We start from the raw sequence: 22,770 nt of genomic DNA on the forward strand, positions 1-22,770 counted from the left end.
TGTCTATTTCCCTTAGCAACCATAAATACACACTGAAAGATGATAAGATAGAGTTTCATATGCAAGTGACCCTAAGGAGGAAGAGCAAATACTCAGCTACTCTTTGAGATCTCTCAGAGAAACAACCCACAGAATATCCTTTCCATCAACTACCACAAAACTCTGCATGTAGATCACTTTATGATCAATCATGTAGATCACTTTATGATCAATGTTATCAAAACTGATGATTCGTCTAAAAGGGCATAAGAAAATTTTACTTGTGTCATTCACCGGTAGTGGGTAGTCAGCCACAAATAACAGCACAGTCTCCATACTAGTTACATCAGACACCAGATTGGTAAAATATACCTACGAGATCAAGCCATAATTGAAGCTTCTTCAATAGATCTAGGCTTTTTTATATTGGCACCAATACCACTTTCTTAATAACTTTAACAGTGGTAGTTAAAAACTGGACAATAAAGGTTAAGTTATTAGTATCTGGAAATCCTCTAGAAAGTAATGTTTTCAGCACCACCTGCTTACTATGCTAGAAGTCTGTCTTCACAAAGGGAAGCTGTACCAGCAATGGATAGACCTGTTTAGACCTACTGATAATACATCAGGGGTCAGAAACAAGCTCCATCTATTTCACACACTAAAGCAATCAAACCTCAAAACCACATAAGTTTAAGAAAAGAGGCTACTAGCGGTGGTAAAAACAGCACAATTGCTTCCCTTCCTCTACTTTAACTGTGGGATAAAGGAAGACAGGTGTGCTCTTACTAAACAAACTAAAATACAAGAACTGACAGAATAGCGTGCCAGGACTCTGTCAGGAAGAGCAAATAGGGCCTGTTATTCTAATTAAAGTGGCCTCTCCACAGAAGAAAAGGAGAGAGACAAGCAGCGTCACTGGCTTTCCCTCTCCCCATCTGTTGAGTATGAGTTTTACTTTTGTTGCTGTTTTCGAATTGGATATAAACTATTGCTACTGTGAAAAGGATGCCTTAGGGATGAGAGATTTTTTTTTTTAATTTTAAAAATTTACAGACTGACTGAATTCTGGAGTCAAATTCAAAGTCTCAATCCTTAAAATCATGGCACTCAATGTCCTGGGCGCAGGGTATCTAAAAGACTGACTAAAGCACCTGGATGAAGACTGAGGTCAACATCTCCATCCCTCAGACACAAGGGAACCTACTACCATATAAAGCCTGTCTGTTCAGGAGATGGAGCATTCTCAGGGGCTGGTCCAAGACTGTGGAATAAACTCCCACAGTTGCTAAGATCAAACTTCACCACCTTCCACTCCAAACTGCAATGTGTTTCTTCAACCTGCCTTTTCTAAAATAAACATGTAGCCAGGGTGTACTGTCAAACAAAAATAAGCCAACACCCCTCAAAATCTCTCTCCCTCATACACTCACACACACACCCACACCCAGCCACCCTATCTCTGGGAAGAGGAGAAGAGAAAAGATAAACCACACATGACAGATTTTAGTCATGCCAATTAATGGAAGGCGCACACATACTACAATGATGAGGGTAGCATAAGAACATATATAAAATTAGCAATCCAAGAAGGAAACTTTTCTATTCAACGTTAAAACTGATATGAATTAAACTTGAAATCACCTAGAATACGTCACTTGACTGTAAAGTAAGACAAATCTAAATTAACCAAGAGCAGAAACTTCAAATAAACAGGTGCCATTTTTTATATATTTTTCTTATAACCACACTTGTATTGATTTTATATTTATACATACACACACCCTGACAACACTAATTTTTACTATCTATTCACACATTTCTAAAAGCACCTATTACTGTAATATTCAGGCACTATATGCAGAATGCAATTTTGATGCTAGAAGAGAGGAAAACCTGCCTCATATGACTAAACAGCTCTATGAAGACAACCACTGGTTTAGTCAATGATTTCTACCTTTGAAAATATTGCTGTTTTTTTTAGCTCAGTTTCTTTGGGGGATGCTTTGACAAAGATGCAAGTCTTGCATCATGACATGAAGATAGCAAGAACAGGGTTCCTGCTAATCTTCTATGGGAGGGTCTTCTGGAGCTTTGGGTCCACTAGAGACCATTCTCTTTTGTGGCTTTGATTTTTACATATCAGTATTATGCTTTATTGTCCAACTTGTCTCAAATAGGACTAAATATATATATATATGTATATGTACCTCTCCCATTTGTTGTTCAATAATTTGATGGGCCAGTTCCTCTATGGTTGCCATGATCTTTAATCACCAGAATTTCCTGTCAAAGAAAGAAGAAGACTCTTAACACCTAGAACTTTAAAGATGAAAATATCTGGGGGAAAATATTATTTACATAAATAAATTATAGCCACAGTTGCTGAAGTGAGCCCAGCAACTAATTTAAAGTGTAGTTATGCTCTAAACATGACTCTGTAGAGACGGCATCATATAGTTCCATGTTTGTGTTTCAATGGTTTTCATATAATTTTTCTGTTTCTTAGGTTACTTTTGGTTTTTTACCACAGCAGAACTACAGCTCACAGCAAAGATTTCAAAGTACTAATATGTTCTCTTTGGCTTTTACATCATTACTATCAATTCTGATCCACTGAAGGTCTAATTAAGAACTTACTCAGTTAGAACTAAGCCGATGTTTCCATTGCTGTACCAGTCAACTTGTACAGCTTGCTCTGCTGAAGTTATATTGGTCTAGCAGCACTAAAAGGAGTAATTAAAAATGAATATGTGTCATTAAAAGACGACATTTCTTAGGTGAAAACAGATCTGTGGAACAAGATGATGCCAATATCAATTCGCTGTAGTGGCCACAGTATGCTTTAAAATGCAGAAATTTGGTTGAGATTCAAGTCTGCTCCCCTCATCTCTGTGAAGTGTGCAACGTAGTCCCAGTGACAAAACTGAGATCATTACACGCTGTAAACCAGGGGTCGGCAACCTTTCAGAAGTGATGTGCCAAGTCTTCATTATTCATTCTAATTTAAGGTTTTGTGTGCCAGTAATATATTTTAACATTTTTTAGGTCTTTTTCTAGAAGTCTATAATATATAACTAAACTATTGTTGTATGTAAAGTTAACAAGGTTTCAAAATGTTTAAGAAGCGTCATTTAAAATTAAATTAAAATGCAGAGCCCTCCGGACCGGTAGCCAGGATCTGGTCAGTGTGAATGCCACTGAAAATCAGCTCACGTACCGCCTTCGGCACCTGTGCCATAGCTTGCCTACCCCTGGTGTAAACCATTGTTATGTAATATTAAATGTTCATATATAAGGGTAGTTTGGGCATGTATCTACATTTTTACATTAGTCAATATGTAAGAAGGGTGCAGTGCATAAGAGTTATGAAGCATTACAACCACTTGTTTAAATTAACGTCAAAACCTAAATTAAAGTCTATAGAGCACTTGAAATTGAATCTGCTTTATGTACCGAGCCAATACACTTATACTGACAGGTCTCGTCTACATTCAAAAGTTGTACTGCTCTAACTAATATTAGTATAGTTTAACAATATAGCCTCCCTAGTGTGGATACAGCTGCCCTGCTACAGAGGTGTTTTACACCATTATAGCTAGTCCTGTACAGGAAGAGTAAATAAGCTGCACATACACAGTATAAGGCAGTGCCTCTCAACTGTTCCAGGCTACTGTATCCCTTTCAGGAGCCTGATTTGTCTTGCGTATCCCCAAGTTTCACCTCATTTAAAAACTACTTGCTTACAAAATCAGATATAAAAATACAAACATGTCACAGTACCCTATTACTGAAAAATTGCTTACTTTCTCATTTTTACTATAAAATTATAAAATAAATCAATTGGAATAAAAATATTGTACTTACATTTCAGTGTACAGCACACAAAGCAGTATAAACAAGTCATTGTATGAAATTTTAGTTTGTACTGACTTCACTAATGCATTATAGGTAGCCTGTTGTAAAAGTGGGCAAATATCCAGATGAGTTGATGTACCCCACATGGAGACCTCTGTGTACCCCCAAGGGTATGTATACCCCTGGTTAAAAACCACTAGTATTAGGTACTTTTATACTGGTATAATTGCATTCATACAAGGAATTGTATCGGTTTAACTATTTTGATTTAGATAGATAAATAAATTACACCCCATACCAAATAATTATACCGGTACTAAAATTGTGTATAGACTAAGCTTAAGATACGAAGGCTATTTCTTCTCACTTCCCCTATATCCTTGCTGCAATCTCACCACATCACATCCCCTGTCCCAGAGGCACTGTATCATGACCAAGCCAACTCTACTCCTGAAGTTAAATAGACTGTTCCTTTTTGAATAGTGAGAGAACCTCCACCCCCACTAGCACACATTCTAGCATATCTAGCTCCGCTGGCAGAAAGGAATAAAGAAAAAGGAAACATGTTTTCACTTTGCAGAGCACTTCTAAACCACCAGCAAACTTACTAGGTTCAAAGGAGGGAAGAGTGAAGACAAATCCATTCTTCAGGTGTGTATTTAAAAAAAACAAAACCACCTCACTTTATAAACATTAATAGCTTGTCTCAGCTCCTCTGTAGGACTACTATGTTATCCACATTATACACACAGTGAAACTGGATCACAAAATCCAGTTTTTCAAGTTAGGTCTTATATAAACATTGCCGTTTTCTGTTTTAAATAAAATATTCTCCATAATAAAATAGTATATAGGTTGCCAGAAAGTGGTGTGATTCCACAAATAAAACACAATGCACCGGACTGAGATTAGAGAACTGTTTGTTTACTGTGCATTTGACTGCACTTTTCAGTCAGATTCTTCCCTGCTAGAGAATCCTTAAGATTTTAATTTACAAAAATTAGAACATACTACTGAAAAGGCAAACAGAAACTGGATTCTTTTTTAAATTAGTCAAATTTGCCATCCCATCTTTGGCTAGACTTCAGTGTAAAAAGTGAGTCCTTTATATAGGACCTAATCAAAGAAGTTTTTTTGCATGAATTCCCACTGAAATTAATGGAATTGTTATAAAGGGCTCTGGTGCCTGAACCACATCCATAATCTGTAAATCTTTTCGGATCTCTCCTGATTTTTTTTTATATACATATATATAATATTCTAAGGAATGATACATTATTAAGAATCTGAAAAATACTCCCATAAGACTGCAATTTTAAAGTCAAGTTTTTGCTCTCAAATAAATGGCATTACATTGGAACTGTAGCACAAGAGGAAAATCTTTCAAAAATGCAGACAAAATTCTATTTGAAGATACAAAAATTCAATTTGAATTTTTTAAAATAACTGAATATCAAAAAATTTAAGCTTCCATAATGCACTTTTATACAGTTTGCCTTGATTTTTAAAATCCTTCCTAAAAAAATAGGAGTTATTTTCATCTCTTTTCTTGTTGGCTGAGGGTGTCTTCTTCAAGGGAGAAATTGACTACACATGGGAAAATCTGAAACTTACTTTACACAAATTGCTGTCAGATGCACAGAGTCAACACACTGAAATCCACTGTCTTGGGTGTTACTTGTAGAAATGCACAAAATTTTAAAAGAAATATTATTTTCAAATTAACTGTTCCACTTTAAATATCTGAAAAAGCTTTAGCATGCTATACCTATTACACAGATATTATCAAGCGGGCAGAGTTTATGTGAACAAAAGATTGCACATAATTTTAAATGAGAGTTTTATTCCATTGAGTTTCTAGTTTAAAAAACAGCATATTAGAAAAATTCATATTGAATCATTCAGGCAATTTTTACACATGAATAATAACTATCCTAGTAAAAAGTGACAAAGAGTCCTGTAGCACCTTATAGACTAACAGACGTATTGGAGCATAAGCTTTCGTGGGTGAATACTAACTTCGTCAGATGAATGAAGTGGAAATTTTCAGAAGCAGGTATAAATATGCAGGCAAGAATCAGTCTAGAACCAGACTAACACGGCTACCCCTCTGGTACTATCCTAGTAAAATTAAGTGGAGAATACATTTTTCCTGAAAGCTCAACTTTTTATTTAGTGATCAACATTTTCCATGTCATGGTTACCAGCTATCACATCTTCTGCATTCTTATTCCTAAAGAAGTCCAGAGTAAGCCAAGGTCACTATTCCTCCATCAGAAAGACTTTTGACTTCATTCTTTCCACAGTGACGTCTCCAGGATAACAAGCACGTCAGTCATATTTACGAACAAACGCTATAGTTGCTCTAACTTTCTTCACTTTATACCTCTCTTCTAAAGCTTTTGATGTTTTGGCCTGCAGTGCTGGCATGTTCTGATGCAAACACTGAACACTAATTGCTAATTATCCTCCATCAACTCAGCAGCACTTGTTCTCAGGCAATGTAACACAATGAAAAGAAAGTGGACAGTTCTTCTTTAGTCTTTGCAAAGGCTTACGGTCAAATACTGAACTTGCATGTGACAGAAAATTCAAGTGCTCTGGATAAGTCCTATATTTCTGGAGTATAAATATGTGAAAGAATTTTGTGTGAAATTTGAAATAGACTACGTTACTAAATGAAGCCCTGCTATTTAAACATTAATTGACTTGCAGATTTCAGATGAGAATGATAAATATATTGATGGTGTTGCGAAATACAGTTATAAATATACAATTAAAATTTCTTACTAATGTACACAGCCAGAACATATTATGCAGGCCTCACTCTCTTTTGCAAAGTTCTAGATAAATTCATGGTGCTACATAAGATGATTAGTAATAGCTTGATACTACAACACAATTTTTGCCCCTACTATTTTGCAGATGCAGTTCTATAAGAAACACCTCATACACTTCACTTACATTTATTTCCACATCCTTGGGTACTGTTTCAGTTGGGAGTGAGGGAAAAAACAGTTTATGTTTGCATACTTCATGTCCCAGATACATGAAGTCAGTCAGTAAGTCCATAAATGATCTAACAACTTAGAAGGATAATATTAACTCAGAATTGGCCCAAAAGTTAAATTTTATTTTAAAAAAAACAAGTTTCTATAAAATCTAAGACCATCAAAAAAGTTTATGATTTCTTAAAAAGAAAAAAAATAGTAACAACAGTTTTTGAACAAATACAAATACACCCGGACTGATCACAACTCAGGTCAGGTCTACACAACATATTGCCAAACTTAAAAGTCACTCAGGGGTGTGAAAACACCCCCTCCCCCCAACTGACAAACTATGCTAGTATAAGTGGCAGTATGCACAGTACTTTGTCAGCAGAAGAGCTTCTCCCGCTGACATAGCTACTGCTGCTCATTAGGGACAGTTTAATTATGTTGATGGGAGAGCCCTCTCCAGTTGGCATAGAGCGGCTACATCAAAGATATTACAGCAGTGCAACTGCATTTGTACCACTGTAAGCTCTCTAGTGTAGACATAACCTCAATGTTTCAACACTTAGAAGTGCAACTGGATGAGGTTTTAGAGTCCCAACAAAATTCAAGAACTGAACAGTATATAAATGGTGAAAAATATTTTTTTTTACTTTTTCAATCCCTTCCACTCCCCCTTTGAATAACCTAAAATGTTGTTAGAAACACACAGGCAAATAAATGTATATGAGTTTAAGCTGACATTGTCCCTTTAAAGTTTCAGTTGATTTTTACATCCACCTCACAATTTTTTAAAGAATGACTGCCCACTCACATTACAAATATTCATTCTTGATGTACTGAACAAAACATGTATTTGTGCACTACAAGAAATGGTTGTCTAATACAGTAAGTGTGCTTCTTTGAGATGTGGTGTCCATTTATATTCCACTCTTGGTGCACATGCCCATGTTCAGAATCTTTTGGTCAGCACTGTCCATTGGGGTTGCACCTGTACCCTGAGTGTCTTTGTGTCTCTCATCCACAGGCATAACGGGGAGGGCGACCCCCTAGTTTTCAGTAATCAATTCCTTCACCAATGCAGAATCCAGGTGTTATATGACTCCATATTAGCAAGAATAGTTATGGTATATATGGAAAACATACTTTACAGTAGCTGATTCTTCAATGCAAGTAACTTGTTTTTTCTTTCAGTTCTTGTCTACATATATTCCATTCTTGGCAACTCTCAAGGAATGACTTAAGTGACTGGAGGTGCGGGCTTGGAATCTATCTAACCAATGATTGTAAGACAACTCTGCCAAAATTAGCATCAAATCTTGATGCTGCCACTACAGAGTAATGTTGAGTAGAGTATGTTCTGAAACCACATGTTACTGCCCTACAAATTTCCAAGATTGGAACTCTTCTCAAAGAAGCTGCTTGAGCACTAGTGGAATTGGCTGTAAAATAGCTATTTTGTGGCATAATTTAATACTGACAGAAATACAATTAGATAGTCTCTGTGTCGATATTGCCTGACTTTTTACCTATCCGCATAAGATACAAATAATCTAGTGGCCACCATAAAAACCTCAATCCTAACTAGACAGATAGGACCTTAAGCATATCAAATGTGCAAAGTTTAGATTTCCCTTGGGAAAGATGACAAGCAGGTATATTACTTGGTTAAGATGGAAGTCAGAGACCACCTTTGGCAAAAAACTTTGGGTGAGGCTTCAAGGTAATACTGTCCTTACAAAATGTAGTGTATGGATGTCTCACCACAAATGCTTGTATTTCTTTAATCTTTCTAGCAGATTATACTGCTACTAGAAAATCTGCCTTGATGGATAGGTAGAAAAGAGAAGATGTATGCAAGGGTGATTACTCAAATTCCATCAGCACTTGGTTGAGATCCCAAGGAAGAGGAGGGGCTCCCTGTTTCAACAGTACACACATGTAAGTCATCTACCTACTGTACGGTGTGAGAATACTGAGTGACTCTGAATGGGAGGGATGGTTTGCTGAAATGGGTGTGTGAGCTTTTGAGGGAGTCTAGCTGTACAACTTTTGAATTCTGGTTGATATTAAAAAGTTGATTGTATGAAAACTGCTGTCTCAGGGAATGCCTCTACCCTCTTGTATCCATCATTGCTGACATGCCTTTAAGCATGTCTCACCTAGATCAGGAACAACAGCTAGCCAGTAAGGACTATATGCACCTGAATAGGTCTTCCTTTGTGAGAACAAAAGAGTAACTGCATTCTAGGGGAAATCAGTTCTCTCCAACCTCCCTCAACAAGAGGCTGGTATTTGGAGAATGAAAAATTCCCAAATGTAGGACAGATTCCAAGGTGTTGCTGTTAGCCTTTCAAAACCATGGAGGTGAAAACTCTCAGTGCCACACAGGAATCTCTGAGTACAAGAAGGGAAGTGGATGAACCAGCCAAGCTAAGAGAAGGCTCCATGTTTCAGAATATAGGCCATGCACTGTAGCAGAAGGACTCTAGTTAGCCCCCGAGAATTCTAACCCCCACCCAAATAATGCTCTGGAGTGGTGAAAAAAACAGACAGAGAAATGTGTGTACATTTTATTATTTTTGTATAAATCTGGTATTCTCATGTGATTAAGCAGAGCAATGTTGTTAGAATCCTGTACAAAGCGTATGGGTGTTTCATGAATTACACCCGCTGCATGTCCAGGATGTTAACCTATGGAGCTGGAGCACCCACACAAAAGGAGTTCTGTTAGAGTGTTTATTTAAGCCATACAAGAGTCTGAGGGTAGGCACTGGTTCCAGGAGGCAGGCAGTGGGTCATATCGTAGTTTGCAGGAGAAGGTGCAAGACAGGGTGTGCATACCAAGCACATGTCTGGTGTGCCCATGACAGTAGCAATGCTTGGACAGAGCCTTAAACCATGTTGGTTGGATTCTCTCAAAGTAGCCTTATAAGTGACCAAAAGGAGGTACTTGACTAGAGCTCGTTGCTTGTAGAAAGTCATTAATTCTTTAAGGACAGGAGGTAGTCTAGTATATCAGGTATGGAGATAAGTGAGGCCCTTGGGATCAGACAGAAGATCTCTTCCACTTGGAAGATGATGTAAACCTAATGGAGTCTCTCTGTACTGTGTATAAGTATATTCTGGGCCTCTGAAGAGCAGCTGCTCTCCAGTGCTGTTAACCAGCCAATACTGATGCTTACAAGGACCGGGAAGATGGATCCAGACAGACGATCAGCTCCTCTCTTTGGGAAATTACATCTGTGTTGGGAGATAATGAGACTGGATATCTAACAGAGAGATTGATCAGGTCTGAGAAAAACAAACTGCATTGGTCCAGGCAGAGCCAATATGATCATCTTGGCTGAGTCTTATCTGAGTTTCCTGATGACTCTGGGAATCAATGGAATAGGCAGGTAAGCATAAAAGAGTTCTAGGACCAAAGGGATCAGAAACGCATCTGATAGAGAACCCTAGAACTAGCGGCCTCTGGAGCAAAAGCTGAGACACTTCTTGTTCTTTTTCATTGCAAACATGTCTATGGAGGCCAGAGTGGATAAAAGTGGACACTTTTAAAAAAAAATTTTTTTTTAAATAAACCGATTTAAAATTAAAATTTAAATAATGACAATCCATGTACAGGCCTAAAGTTACTATAATATAGTAAAACTGTTTAAAGAAAACAAAAATAATGTTAAGCAGCCAATGCTTGCTGCCAAGGTTTTAAAAAAGTCAACCCACTGAACTAGTGGAAGTCACTGACGAAGTATATTGAACCAGAGTTTGCTGAAGTGCTAAACTGGCTTTTGAAAGCATTAGCCTCTTCTGCAGAGCGAATATTTTCTTCACTTCCATTTATTGAACTGACTCAGTCCAATGATTAGTTAAATCAAAATTAAGACACTGATTGGAAGTTGAAAAAGCAGAAAAGTTTGTTTTCCTTTTCCAATCTATGAATAAAAAAACTTAGAAGTGAAGATGAGATCTCCTAGTTCTAAAATCCTGACGCACATTACTGAACAATCAGTTCAATTCACTAACAATAAATAAGACCTTTTCTTGTTTAATAAATCAGTTAGTGTTAAATAAAAAACATGTTTTGCTAATTTCTTTCTGATGTATCCAGCACATTTAAGGTAGTTTTAATTAACTAGTAAAAATCAATCTGAAAATGCTGTTTGTACATTTGTAACTGAATATGAATTTCCATCCAAATAGAGCTTCACGTAAAACACAAGCAAATCATCTTCTATTAAATAAGAAATGCATCATTCCCCATTTTCCAGAATAAATAAAGTAGGAAAAATTAGGACTCTGAATACATGGCAATTATACTATGTAATTACACAGATAAATGCGTACAAGTACAGTGTATCCTCTTGGTTAGCCTCCCCCCCAAAAGTACCAAATTTAGTGTAAAGGCTATATTGCAAATACACGTTTTACTTGTCACCAACCAACGAGAACCAACCTTTCTTTAGGAAAATAACTATGTACCAATGAAAACCATGATTAAAATCTATTATTTAAATTAATGTTTCCCGCTTGTTGATTTAAATCTTTATTAAAATCAGTTTTTTAAATTGCATTAATTTAAATCAATCCACCCTGATGAAATATTGACCCCACCCTGGTGAATATTTCATGTATGTTGGGGTCTGTCATTGTGATTGCTTGTGAGCTTCCTGCTAAGGTCTGCCAGAACATTTTGCAAGCCTGGTGTGTGATGAAGAACTACTGGAGTAATTGTGTCATATGCCGTAATTCTATATAGATGCACAGTTTCTTGACAAAGGTGTGCATGTATGTGTTGGAGTGAGTTGGATCTTGCTTTGTCTTCTCTGTTTATATGAAACATTGCTGTGGTCTTGTCTGCCATAATCTGAACAGTTAACCCTTTCAGTACTGGAAGCAATACAGCGCAAGCCTAATGAATAGCCTTATTTAGGAAATTTGTATAAGTGATCTTTTTGTGCCATCCAGAGACCTTGGTGTACAAGATGGTGTAAGTGAACTCCCCACTATAAAGTGAAGACACCTGTCATTAGTGTCTCTGATGGTCATGGTGGAGAGAAGAGTACTCCTTTACATACTTTTAGAGGATCCTTCAACCAGTTTAATGGTGACAGGACTCCTGTGGGACCTGCATCTTCATCTCCAGATGATGACCAATGGGCCAATACACAGACATCAATCACTCTTGCATACATCAAAAGTGAAGCCTGGCATCCTCAGTTACGTATAAACAGGAGGCCATGTGTCCTAGAAGTCAGACACAAGCTTCTTACCGAAGTCTGGTTGGATCGGTAGCTGAATGACCAGATCTATTACAGTGCTGAGTCTTTTGTTAGGCAGATAAGCCTTTGCTGAGGTGGTGCCATTACTACCTGGCATATGGCAAATACCCTCAGTGCTACTTATAGACTGAAAGGCAGAACCCTGTATTGGTAATGGGAATTGCCCACCTGAAACTTTAGGTACTTCCTGTGGGCAAGATGGCTAGCTATATAAAAGTAGATGTTCTGAACGCTGAGAGCTACACACCAGTCTTGTGGATCCAGAGAGGAAATTAGAGACCATTCTGAAACTGAACATGTGAATGAAGGTATTAAGCTGTTTCAATTGAAGAACTGGACAACAGCCTCACTTTTTAATTGGGCATTAGAAAATGATGGGAATAAAGCCCCCTTGAGGCATTTCTTCCACAGCTCCAAGGCTTAAAAATGACTTCCCTTCTTGATGCAGCATGCTGTCATGAGACTAGTCCTTAAATAGGGATGGAGAAGGGAACATCAGGAATTGGATGGAGCACCCCATCTATAAACTCTCCAGCACCTACTGGTCTGCAGTAATAAGGCACCAGGTCCCACAAAAATAATGGAAATGGATGGAAAGAAAAGGACACTTCAAGAAATACATGCAATTCCCAACCAAGGAGATAAATCTGCTGACTTGAAGATGACAATGCCAGAACAGCACCTAACAAAAAAGAAGAGAAGATAACTCACCGTGTGCAGTAACTTGGGTTCTTTGAGATGTGTGTCCCTGTGGGTGCTTCACTTCAGGTGTCGGTGCATCCCAGAGCTGTTGATTGGAGATTTTCAGTAGCAGTGTCTTGTCGGGGGTGTGCGTGCACAATAGCAGTCTCACGGTGCTGCTGGTGCCTCATCTAGCACGTACACATCCTGACCTCTTCAGTCTCTTCTCTACTGTGGAGTGTTCAGCTCGTAGTCCAAAGTAGAGGGGAGGAGGGTGGGTAGTGGAGTACTCACAGGGACACTCATCTTGAAGAACTTCAGTTACTGCACAAGATGAGTAACCTTCTCTTCTTTGAGTGCTGTCCCTGGGGGTGCTCCACTTCAGGTGAGCATAGAGCTGATGTGACAAACAGGTCTATATGTGGGGATCCCCACATGTGTAAAATATGATGTGTTATTTTGTCATTCAGTTCCCATTCATGCTCTTCGGAAAACTGTCTGCTTAATGAGTCTGCCATTATATTCAGTCGACCCGGGAGGTATGCTGCTGTCATAGTGATGTTGTGTTTTATGCATCAGATCCACAGTTTTAAGCCATCTGTGCATAGAGTGGGAATGTGCTCCAGACTGGCAGTTTATACAGAACATGATGGACAATATGGTCCATCAGGATCCTTATCGTTTTGTCTCATGTAAGAGGGAGGAAATGTAGGCACACATTGCGAACCACGTGGTTACAGTCAGCTCTTCAGCATTTTCATGAATGTTTTAGAATACAGCAGCTAGCTGCCTCTCTTTAAATATGGCATTTACTGACAAAGCTCAATGGGGTTAAAAAAAATTGCCTTTAAGAAAAAAAGACTCTATTAGCTTCTCTTCAATGTTGGATAATAAAAGGTGTGAAAATAAAATTAAAAGGCTCATGCCTAAACAGAAGTACTTGGGGGTGGGGAGGAACTGATAAACTTTTAATACTTTGTTTTCATTGTTATTTTAATATACTCTCTCAGCTTAAAAATAAAATTGCTTTTCCTTCTGGTTATTGTTCACGTGTTGGCAAACACTGACACATTTCTACATCCCCAACCTCGGCCATCTATCTGACAGATTGAAATGAACTGCTTTTTGTTAATTTCCTTGTTAGTGTATCAACATTATTTATGTGAACTAAGAAAAAAAAGCTTGCTCATGCCATCCATCCCTTCTTATGCTATTTTCAGATTTATAACGAACATCTGAAACGTTTTCCCTTTCTTCAAAAAGGTTTTTTTAATACTTGTTTAGAAAAAAAATCCTTAAAAATAAGAGGAATATCAAGTCATGTTGCTCCTTGCTTTTTATTCTCCTTGGTGAACCACAGAATAAGATGAAAGCTTTCTGAAGGAGCGAGGACATGAAATGTTGAACAAAAATCTGTTCTCCCAGCTGTCTGAATTAAAAAGGCATTGGAAGTTTTAAACAGTCCGACTAGAACCCTGCACAGCCATTAGTTGAAAACTGATTTAAATTGGTTTAGTTTTCAAGTAAATGTAGTCCTTTTCTATACACAAAATTGCACTAATTTAACTAAACTGGCACAATGTCACACATTTAGTTACATTTCTGTGTGTTGACAAGCCCTTACACAAAACTAAACTGCTCTTGGCCAATTTTAAACAGGGGTTAGCACTGGTTTAACAAAATCATTTTCAATCTGATTTTAGTTAGGCCCGGTCTACAAAGATATACTTAAATAACTAAACGTGTGATTTTATACTAATTTAAATTACACTAGCAACTTGTGTAGACAAGGCCTCAGCTGTGTAAATGTAACCTTTGTTGGTAAATGATGTCTTTACCCTACTAATTATTCTGCCATTCAGAAAAAACAAAGCAGAGAAGACCTGCATTTTTAATGTAAAAAACAAGTTGAACTTTTTAAAAATAAAACAAAACAAACCCCACACCCGTAGGCCATCTATGTACATCAAAGAAAACATTTTTTAAATCACACCAGCCTAGCTTTATTCTTGTTAACAAGTCAATTGCAGCAATTTCTTCTGTACAACCAACAGAAATGCATCAAAGAGTACTGTACATATCTTGCACAAGTGACTGTTACTGTTTCGAGACTAAATAGTAAATTTAAAATTAATTCAAAAAATTCCCAGATAGATTAAAACAAATTTTAAGGCTGAGTACATTTTGTGTGTAAATTATACAACAATTTGGCTCAAAAATCAGTGAAGTCAGAGTTAAACCTGAAACTCTATTCTTAAAAAGGTGAAGATTTGAGATTTTATTAATTTTAAAAAAACCTAAAGATTAGTGGCCTGATTTTCAAAAGATGCTGAACATCTCTAGTTCCACTGACTTCAGTGGGACTCCAATGCCCTTAAAATATATAGATGTTAAACAAACTATATTCTAAAATAAAAAGTATTAAAACCCATTCCTCGTTCACTCACCTGCTATGGCTCAAATAAAATAAAAGACTTACATGTGTTTAATTTTACTCATTGTGAATAGTACCAATGTAATCAACAGGACTATTTGCTGTACATAAAGTTATGCATGTGTATCAGCATTTACAGGATCGGCCCTACCTACACGGGAAAAATTTCATTATAGCTTAAGCTACAAATTTAAACCAATGTAACTACACCAGTATAACCCCCCACATAGAGACTCTCATTTCAGTACAAGGCTATGTCTACACTGCAGACCTCAGAGTGGCAAAGCTGTACCACTGCATCTGCACTGTTTTAAGGTCTCTTGTGTAGCTACTCTATGCTGGTGGCAGAGCTCTCTTGTTGGCATAATTAAACCATCCCCAACAAGAGGAGGTAGCTATGTCGGCAGGAGAGCATCTCCTGCCAACATAACACTGCCCACACCACTGCGTCTGTCTTTGAAACTTATGTTACTCAGGAAGGTGTTTTCTTCACACCCTTGATCGACAAAAGTGCTTGTGTAGACATATCCTAAGAGTGGGTTTCTTCAGTTTAGCTTGTGTCAATTGGAAAAGAGCTTAGGCAAAACAAAAAAAACCCTACCCTTATGCTAAAGTGTCTACACAAGTGGTTGTAACAGTATAACTATGTTCGTATACGTGGTAACTGCAGTCTTGAGTTCAGTGTTCCAGATTTATCCTGTAACAACTGGTGACATCCACATCACCTGAAGCAACACTGAGCAATATTTCAGACAATTTTGAAGCTACCAGATGTTACCAGAAGTACTGAGAAAGTAAATAAAGAAGAAAAATCTGGGATACATATGTACAAAGCATTGTAGTTCATCTTTAACTTACCTATGGTACCTAGATTACACTTCACACCTCGTATGCATAATTACTCTGTGGAGACTCCTGTGATAAATTAAACAAAAAAGACACACCATTTCAGTTTTGTAGCTGTTATTATACAGGTTTACAGATTAAGCATAATACTTTTGCATTTTTAAACTCTTATCCATGAATTAGACTTGTAAAAATGCTGATATTTTATTGAATAATTTAATATTTTTTCAATGTGAATGAATTCTGAACGAGAATTAGAAGCTTCTATCTGAAAATGGGAAATACTGTTCTCAAAACATTGAGGCTTTGTCTACACTGGAAACTGAACAACAAAACTTTTGTCATTCAGAGGTGTTAAAAAAAAAAACACTCCCCCAAAAGACAAAAGTTTTGTTGACAAAAAGCGCCAGTGTGAACAGCACTTTGTCGGCAAGAGTACTCTCCTGCTGAAAAAGCTACTGCCGCTCGTTGGAAGTAGAAGTTTTTTGTCGACAGGAGAGCTCTCTCCTGCTGACAAACAGCAGTTACACCGCGTGCCTTTTAGTGGCACTGCTGCAGCGGCGCAGCCATGTCGCTAAAAGCTGCATAGTGTAGACAAACCCTCAGTGTTACATTTCTCATGAGATAGAAAAGGCCACTCCAAAGCATTTTACTTTCTTCACATGTACTGTTGGGCAGCTGCTCTACTGATACAGAAAATAATACACTAATCTGGGCATCAGGCCAATACTGGATCAATACTTAATGGAAGATCCCTACTTCAGCTCGAAAGCCCCCCAGCTACTGAACTCATGTCAAATTTTCCAACAAGCACATGAACTATAACACCAATGGGAGCAACAGCCAGCCATCAAAGACTCCTGAGAAACAAACATAAATAGAAATGCTTTTCAACAGCAAAGCTTTGGTGCCTTACCAAGTGTATGGTGACCCATTTTCCCCCCTTATTTAAATCAGGCAACTTTACATAACCTCATACATTTTCTATAGATTCTTGCCTCTTCTCTTACATAAAACTTGGTAACTGGAAAATAAATTCTGCTTTGTTGCTAACCTTATGACTTCTGCAGATACAGTAAACACTCACCTCTTTCTTTCACATGAATTAATCTTTCTACCTATCTCCTGAAGAGTTCTCACTACACTGAGAAGTAAAACCCTGCTGCTCAGACAGATTTCTAGATCATTCAGATATTTTTGTCCCTCATCCATCTTCTCTCCTACCCCTAAAGAATCTGTGCTTTTTGCTACTGCATCTATAAGCAGTTGACATTGTAAGAAAGCAGTATTTTAAATTCTCAAGAAATGAGAATAAGCAATAGTAATAGAGAAGCATTTTTTAATCATTACTTTATTGTATTTTGAAGGGAAATATCTATAAAATATGAATTTTTACACAATCTGAATTTTGGCCTTAAATACTTGAATGTACTCCTTAAGGAGTTTCCGTCTAAACTCTGAATTTCCTTGTTTTCAGTAATATTCTTATTCCTATTCGTATTATTTAATTCCAGGCACGCCCACAACATGCTAAGTGCTTTCTAAGGCATACTTCCTGCTCTGAAGAGGACACCTTACACATATTTTGTTTTCTGTATTAATAATAAAAACATCAGAGTGAGAGCTGATTGTTTCTTGTTCCAGAATATGCATATTGCCCCTACTAGCCTTTTAAAACAATACCACAGTTAAAAGGAGCAGTGCTGTCAGCTTCCATTGTCCATTTATTGCATTTTCAAACAAGCTCCTTTGTACTTTCTCCTATGCTGGCCCTCGCAATTGCAAAGAATTCCCCCTAAACATCCCCATATCTCCCTTTTATCCTCCTTCCAATCCCTCATTAAAATTCTCCTTTGCAGAGATGCCTACCAAAAACAAGTTAGGCCACTGGTGCACTTACTCCTGGATGAATTATGCACCACTGCACATATGCAGAATTCACGTCCAGCACAGAATTCTCTCCCCCTGCACCGAAAATACATTCCGCCAAAGAAGTACTGCAGTTCCACCTTTCACACCCTATCCGACGCTGTGGTGCCAGAACAGCTGGCTGACTCGCAGAAACAGTTAGTAGCCAGCTGCATTAGTCACAGAGGCCTCCCAGTGTAGCCAGGTTAGGAGACAGAATACGGCACATGGGACTGCTGGGGGGTCTAACAGACTGGGGTTCAGAAGGGCGGTGGGGCACAGCCTGGGGCATGGGCTCATGTGCTAGTGGAGTGACAGCATTGAGCCAGGGGCTGAATGAGAAAGGGGCTCCTGGGCCACATGGGGTCAGGGGGTGCAGGGACACACAGAAACAGGGACAGATATGCCTGACTGAATGGGAGAGGTTCAGGATCAGCCAGGGTCTGCATGGGGGAGACTCCCCACCTCCCTAACAATCCCTCCTCTCCCCTGCCCTGACACTGGTCTACACCTTCTCCCATTCACACTTAACAACCCTCCAGGTTCACTCACAGGCTTTCTCCCTCTCCTTCAGCTCCTCCATTACCCCTGACTCCCTAAGCATTTGCACTGCTTCTGAGGGGTGCGGGAAACACATTTTTGTATTGTAGTTTAAATGAAACTCAAAGTTCTGTGTTAATGAGACTAGTAAGGAATCTATTTGTCAAAAAAAAAACATTTCCTGGATCTTTCTTTTTGTCTGTATTGCCACAGACATACTTGCTGACAGGTATTTTGAAACAAATTACCAAAATAATTGAAATTGGTGTGAGTATCCTGTGTTATTTTGACAAATGAAATACGCAGAATTTTAAAATATTGGGCACAGAATTTTTTATTTTTTGTCACAGAATTCTCCTAGAACTATGCAGCGAGACCACTGCCTATCATGCTGACCAATATTGTCTCAGTGTTTCCTTGTAACACCCCAACCATATATATCCATCTGTTGCCTCATCTTACACTTACATTGCAAACTATTTGGGGTAGAGATCATCTTTTTGTCCTGCGTTTATACAGCACCTAGCAAAATTGGGTTCTGAGCTATAACCAGGGCTGCAAGACAATATGGTAACACAAATAATAAAAATTATCCTTTTTGGCCATGACCAGTGGTTTAAAACTGATGTAGCAAATTATATTTCAGAGTAAAAATAGTTAAGAAATTAATGTCTTAAATTCTATGGGTAATTAATGATGATCAAAAGGTGGGAACTTTCAAAGACACATTAAGGTAACTAAATCCTATAATTATACTGCTATAGTTAAACTGTTATAACTTTACTGTGTATACAAACCCTGAATGCTTGTTAAAAGGATTTTAAAGTGTTAGCTCTGCGGTTCTTAACTGTGGGCGAGACCCTAAAGTCTTTATGGGGGCATGCTGACCTTTTGCATTCAATCATGGGGTTGCAATGCCACTCATTCAAATCTGGCCCAGTCACCCCTCCAGCGCAACTGCCACATTTGAGTGAGAGGCTTTGCAACCTGGCACACGGAGTCAACAATGCCACCCACTGAAATTTAGCCTGGCTGTCCCTCGGCTTAACACTCTTCAATGCCAAAATTAAGAAATACTGCCCTGAAAACTTTGTGGATACTATGGTATGTTCTCATTTAAAATGTTTCCCAATCTATACAAAGTTAGACAGCAGGATCAAAGGACTGATTTATTTACAGAAGAATCCCCTTTATTGGAATCAATGTATTAGATGGCCCAATTCCATCTAGACTACTTGGAAAATCCCCTTTTGTTCACCAAAACAAAGTTGGGGGCATGATTAAAAAAAGGTTGAAAATCCCTGTTAGCTTAACATGACTGAAAAAATTACCCTCTTTTCATCCTTTTGCAGTAGTAGTTCATTCCTTTCAGAGGACATAACATTAGGCCTAATCTTACATGCAGTTTTAATAGTGGTGTAACTATGTTAGTTCTTTTTTTTTTAAGCCAATATAGTTACACTGGTACAACCTCTAGCACTGATGCAGTTGTACCACTATAGATTGTTTCCCTTCCCGGGTACAAACAAGCTAGATCAGTAGTAACACATTTATACTAGAATCACTGTATTCACAACTGGGGGGTTGTAACCCTTCATTTATCTCAATGTAGTTAAAATGGTGCAATTTTTCTGAGCAGACAGGGCCTTTATTCTGCTGTTGAAGAGCAAAATTCAAATCAGTGGCTCTCCAACTTCACAAATCAGTCAATGCCATATAGCAAAGACCTAAAAAGAACTATCACCTTAAAAGAAATAAGCATGGTCACATGTTCTTACTATGCAATGGTCTGACTTTTGAAATGTAAACTATCTTTCTAAGAAGCATCCTTATTCTCTCATGCCCTTCTCTATGCTGATACTCGTATGTCAGGAGTTTCTTAAACTATTCATTCAACTGACACCCACTTCTGAAATTATGATAGAAAAGATAGATTCACCAGTTAACTCAAAAACAATTAACACACTCATGCATGCTTTATGTTTAATGAATATTTCCATTACAATGCTCCATTACTGGCAATGTAAATGAAAATTTACCACATGCGGGAAACATACCGTAGAAAACTAAACACCAGGCCCTCAATTCCTATTGATATTAATGTAAGCCATGCACATAGAGCTAGGTCTTTATACCTATTTTTTTACATTAATATATTTTCTTAATTCTAATTTATTACATGGCTTCAAAGTCCACACAAGACTTCATCAGGTTATACCAGAATGTCACCTAAGATCTGTAGCATTCTGTAGCTAATTCATTTTACATTACAAGCTTTAAACAGCTCAAGTTTTACAATATTTGGGAACATACTTACAAGGATGTGTAAATATTATATAATAATCATAGTGCTCTATGTACACCTGTATTTCAACTAGGACTTGTGGCATAGAGAGTTATATTGATACAGGGCAGGGTGTGAATTTACACTGCTATAACTATAACAGTTTAACTCCCGGTCTAGGCACTCATATTCCAGTATAAGAGTGTCTTTTTCTGGTTTAGCTTATGTTGTATTAGAAGCGATTTAAGCCAAACTACAAAAATGACTCTTATTGTGGAATAAGTTTGAGTTCTACCAGTATAACTATACCAGGTATTGTTGGAAAAATCTTCTGTGTATCCCTCAGACATCTGTAAACCATTGTAAACCACTGTAGGACAGCTTATCACCCACTCATAATACTATGGAAAGTTTGGTGAAAAGACTGTTTCATTTCCCTGGACTGTCATAACACCTCACCATGGGACTGCATTAGGTCTCAGAAACCAACTGTGTATGGAGCCAATTCTTTAAATGAGAGGCTTCCAAGGAAAACTCATGGGGACTACAGGAACTGATGACAATTCAGTAGATGGTTGCTTTACTCTGAGTCAGCAATCAAACAATTGCCCAATATGGGATGTTGCCCTCTTTCATGAGAGATGTAAAACAAAGCTTCTGACTTATAGCTGGTATAACTCCAAACATTTTTTGCTATTCTACCATGGATCATTCTGCCTAAATCCCCTATTTGGTTGAAAACGGAAACACTGCTCTTCATTTTCATTCCTAAATTAGTGCCCAATGTTACTATGTGCTCATTAGAAGGGTGGCATAATTTACTCCGAATTTGCTGATTATATATAAATAGGCATCATAGTTTGTCAAGAACTTTAAGATCCTCTATGATTAAATGTGCTAAATAAGTAGAGATTTAAGTACTTATTTTTCTAAGCTGTTTTTAAGCAGCATGTTTCTTCTCCTCCTCCTCTCCACTCCCCCCAAAGGATCTTTGCAGACACAGGGAGCAAGCAGTACAGCATCACAATTCACTTCTGTCCATGGTTTGTTCCTCCATTAAGTCCACTCTGGTCAAATCCCTGATCAAATCCAACGTTCTGCCATCTAACTGGGGGTTGGCCACTAAGTCTGACTGATGTTGGTTGTGTTTGCGTTATTTTCTTTGGCATCCTATCATCTATTTGTCTTATACAGCGTCCCCACCACTGTAATCTTTTGACTACAGACAATCCCCTACTTAGTTTCACATCCTACTCTCCTCCTAACATCATGTGTCTTAGAATCATTTCACTTTACACCTGCCATCTTCCAAAAAACTCTTATCTCTATTGTCTCCAGCCTTCTGATGTTTGTTTCATTTAAGGGTGCTGCTTCCAGACCACAAAACAATACCATTGTTATACTGGTTTGATTTTTCACTTTTGTAGCAAAACACAATGTTTTTATCAGTATAGCTCCTTTTAACCTCATCTGTGATGGAACCATCAGCACAGATGAAGCTTCCTAAGTGCACATAAGGTATTATTTGTTCTATGACTTTACCACTGCTGCATTTCTACCTATTGTTCCTTTTCCAAGGCACAATAAGTGCCAAGACAAGAAAGTAATTGTAAGTCCAAGCCAACTACACCCATTTCCAAGGTAGAAAAGAGTACCATCAACAATTCAAATGTATCTGCATAAGATGAAGAGCTTAACTCTAGATCACCCAATGTCATGCCCTCCAATTCATCTACCATTCTTAATATCCAAATGAAGAATATGATGAAAGGCCATGGTGATTTCAGGCCCTCTTGTTTTATACCAAAGTTTGACTTGAACCAGCTGCTTAATTTACCACCAATTCTTATGGCACGATGAGAGTTTTCATATGTAACTTTTAGAACTTTAGTTACCCTATGTGGAACTCCATATGATTTTACTCCTTTCATAATGCATCCTTCCAAACCAAATCAAATATCTTAG

The 22,770-nt window shown here is 37.8% G+C and overlaps 1 protein-coding gene across 5 annotated transcripts in view; it reads right to left on the reverse strand.

Moving 5' to 3' along the window:
• The window catches only part of NR2C1 (nuclear receptor subfamily 2 group C member 1), a 91,273-nt gene that overhangs the window by 61,880 nt on the left and 6,623 nt on the right, over nt 1-22,770 (reverse strand). For 3 of the 5 annotated variants that reach the window (XM_050935445.1, XM_050935449.1, XM_050935430.1), the window contains exons 2-3: nt 16,086-16,142; nt 2,190-2,265 (exon numbers count right to left, since the gene is read on the reverse strand). In XM_050935445.1, the coding sequence (XP_050791402.1) occupies nt 2,190-2,243 (54 nt within the window). In that variant the 5' untranslated portion in view covers nt 2,244-2,265; nt 16,086-16,142. The remainder of the gene's footprint in view (nt 1-2,189; nt 2,266-16,085; nt 16,143-22,770) is intronic. The other 2 variants (XM_050935440.1, XM_050935433.1) reach the window with 2 other exon arrangements.

The sequence above is a fragment of the Gopherus flavomarginatus genome, chromosome 1 (assembly GCF_025201925.1).
Source record: "Gopherus flavomarginatus isolate rGopFla2 chromosome 1, rGopFla2.mat.asm, whole genome shotgun sequence".
In the NCBI taxonomy this organism is placed as follows: Eukaryota; Metazoa; Chordata; order Testudines; family Testudinidae; genus Gopherus; species Gopherus flavomarginatus.